Here is a 3,337-nt window from a genome sequence, read left to right as displayed (position 1 = left end):
TCTCTACCATTACGAAGTATAAGAAGTGACATACTTACGGAAAATATCTTAAAAACTTATGCTATTAGTAATATCAAAGTTGGGAGTATAAATATTAAATCCAAAAAATCTCGATCAAGCTCGCGAAAGAGAGCAATTTAATTCCCAGTCTACCGCCTTTTAAAATTAAAGTTTCGGAAGTTAAAGGACTTCTCGAGATACTGTGATCGTTCAGTGGAACAATGGCTGCCAGCAGCGAAGGAACTCTTCGTTGCCGGTCAATATATAGTTTTATTTTCGGGTCACCATGTTAAAAGTGGTGGAGGGTATTTCCAGCCCCAAATTTACCATCTGCAACAAAGGAAAGTAATTCTTGAATTTCTTAATTACTAGGGGCCTGCTAATATTCGCGATTAGGTAAATTTACGAATAATATTTCGAATATATATGTTCGATTCGAGGATAATAAGAGATTTACGAATCATTTACCATTCGATTATCGTTTCGAATCTCGAATCAAATCCCCTTGGCAATGTGGGGTCGAATCTATGTTTTAGGGTTTGGAATTTGTAGCATTTCTTCGAATATTCGATGCGATTCGAAAGTGCAATGAAAAGGGACCAACACAATCGAATATTATATTAAATAGGCATTTTGGTTTGTGGTACCCCTCTTTCCATCAACTCTACAGTGGGTTTGACAGGACTAGTACGTATTTAAGGGCTTGATAATTTGAGTGCTAAATGGCGGATATGAGTCCATAAAATACATTAAATTACAAATGAAACTACATCAAGTCGCGAACGGTGAAAACCAATCCTCAAAGTACTACTCTTTAGTGACTAAACACTCAAAGGCATTACTTGTACAGCGCTTCAAAGTTGAAATGCACGTTTTACTGTCAATGTCTGAGTCTCAATCACATAGTATATGGAGGAATTACTCGACTTAAACTGGGTTCTATTAATAAATATATCACATAGTATATGGACGAATTACTTGACTTAAACTGGGTTCTATTAATAAATATACAAGTACACATAAATCATTTTATTGGCCCTTGATTCGGCTCTTACAAATGGTATTAATACATTTCTGATGAATAACAAATTACAATATTATTACTATGAGAACATCAAGTCTTTGTTCTTTTTGGCCCAGATTAGCGTTTCAGCGTTGTGATTAGAGAGCGAATGGCGAGAATTGGTCAGTACTTGAGAACCGACGGAATTAACTCTTTCTGATGCGCAGTTGGTAGCTTGAATAGAAAGAATATCTCGAGCGGCTTTGGCCAGCAGAGGATAAATACTGCATTTAAGCCCCCAGAAAAGCAAAGGGTCACCGTTACGATCCATTATCGGCTCTCTTGAACAAGCAAATATTTCGTCATTCAGTTGGTGAGATGCTGTTTTTTCATTTGACGATACGCTTTGATGATTTAGATTAACCTTTTGGAAAATACAATCCAGTAAACTACCCCCACTTAACGATCTGTGGCTTATGGTTCTTGAATCGTCAGTCGTGTTATCTTGGAGAGTATCTCGCTTTGCAATCTGGTCAGGTAAGGCCTCGTCGTTACTGGTGCCGTTGAGATTTAGGATAACATTTTCCAAATAACGTTTAATTTCTTTGGTTTGAGTATCATCAAATAAGACCTTTTTAAATCGTGGATCCAGAAACGTTGACACCAATAAATAGTCCATAGATAGGTCAAATCTTGAGTTGAGTTGCTTTAAAAGCTCGTCCTTGAATGACTGTATACCCCGCGATGGTGCTTTCAGTACCTCTTCTTTTAGAACTGAAATACAAGGAATGATGAGACTAACGCTGACATGTGAATCGGCGCTCAACATTGTGGTTGCTTCAGCTATGATTTTGAGGATCGGGAGAGACGCATCTAAGGTATCTTTCAACGGTTTGGAAAGAGAGGCGGGTGGACCTTTAAAGCACCTTTTCTTTGCTTGGCATTCGATTAGTGCTAAGGACACAGCCACCTCATTTTTGTGCAGCCAGTCTAATAGCTTAAATGTGCTGTTGAACCGCGTTATAACGTCGAGCGGTGGCCTTGAATCGCTTAGTCCTGAATCCATTTGATGTTTTGTCAAAGCACTCTGACCAACTGTTGAAGAATGGAAGAATCCACCAATTCGATGTGCTCCTTTAATTAAATGCTTTACCATAATTTGAGCGTCTAATGCAGCGTTTATGGCAAGTTGCAATACATGTGCCGAACAACCGTGCCATTTCATACCAAGACGGCGAGCAGTACACGGCATCGTATTTGTAGTATCGGTGGTAGCAAACAGAACCATGGGTAGTTCAATTCCAAAATACTCCAACTGATTCTTTATTATGTCTTCCGTTGTAGCGGCTGCGTGATCGGCATTACGATCTTCCAGGTTTACAACAGATAAACACCGGGAAAAGAGGTTCCAGTTCGCCTCACTAATGTAGTGCACGGTTAAAGCCAAGAAGTTACTTCCGTTATCACCTTTCCAGTGATCTAAAGTAACGGAGATTCGAGAAGTATTAATATCTGACTTTAGAGTTGATCGCAATTTAACTTCAAGGTGATCCTTCATATCATCCAGCCTACGGGAAAGTGTTGTTGAATGCGGAGGACAATACCGGCCATCAGTGAATTCCGAGCACAAGTGTTTAAAACCTACTCCCGCTGCCGTTTCTAATGGTCTAGCGTCAGCCACCACGAAATATAATACTGCTTTGTCATATCTATCCTTGGTTAAGTCACTTACTGATTTCGACTCGCGTCTTGATTTTTTGCTTGTAGATGGTTCCGATTCAACGGCGTATGAAGTCAACGCTCGCTTTGCCTGTTGCTTTTGGGAATTAATTTCTTTAGCTTGTTCGTATTGAGCTTTATGTTTTCGTTGCAAATGTGTCCATAAGTGGGATGTGGTTCGACTCGGTTGCACTGACAACATTTGCAAACACAATTTACACCAGTAACCATCGCTTCGTTCATCAAAGTATGCTTTGGCAGATGACATAATCGTTGACCACCAATTATTTTGACTAATGCAGACGTTAAACGATATAGTGACGGAAACTTTCAATACTTGCTTACACTCCAGTAGTATTTTCTAATGGTATTACTGATAAGCAAATGAAACACGCTTCAATGGTTTCGGTTAATTGAAGCTTAAAAAACACAAATATGGGCGACGCCCCCAATACATCCCTCCTTTTTTTAATTCTATGACAGTTTCCATGCGTTAAAAAACCACTTTCAATATCTTAGTTACATTGAACGTTGGCTTACGATTGGCGCTTGAAACTTTTCTAACAATGTGGGGTCAATGTTCAAACTTCATTCTACGTTTTCAGTGCTATGAAC

General features: G+C 39.1%; 1 protein-coding gene across 1 annotated transcript; it reads right to left on the bottom strand.

Annotated features, from left to right (window-relative positions):
- Nucleotides 1–1,103: 1,103 nt before the first annotated feature.
- On the bottom strand, nucleotides 1,104–2,990 carry LOC149713575 (zinc finger BED domain-containing protein 4-like). Its single transcript, XM_089843960.1, has one exon. It carries the CDS (start codon nucleotides 2,988–2,990, stop codon nucleotides 1,104–1,106), a length of 1,887 nt encoding a protein of 628 aa, XP_089700086.1.
- Nucleotides 2,991–3,337: the final 347 nt, after the last annotated feature.

The sequence above is a fragment of the Phalangium opilio genome, unplaced genomic scaffold (assembly GCF_054372755.1).
Source record: "Phalangium opilio isolate 3A_F unplaced genomic scaffold, DU_Popi_V2 ptg000009l_1, whole genome shotgun sequence".
In the NCBI taxonomy this organism is placed as follows: domain Eukaryota; kingdom Metazoa; phylum Arthropoda; class Arachnida; order Opiliones; family Phalangiidae; genus Phalangium; species Phalangium opilio.
This window is presented reverse-complemented; position numbering and strand designations above follow the sequence as displayed.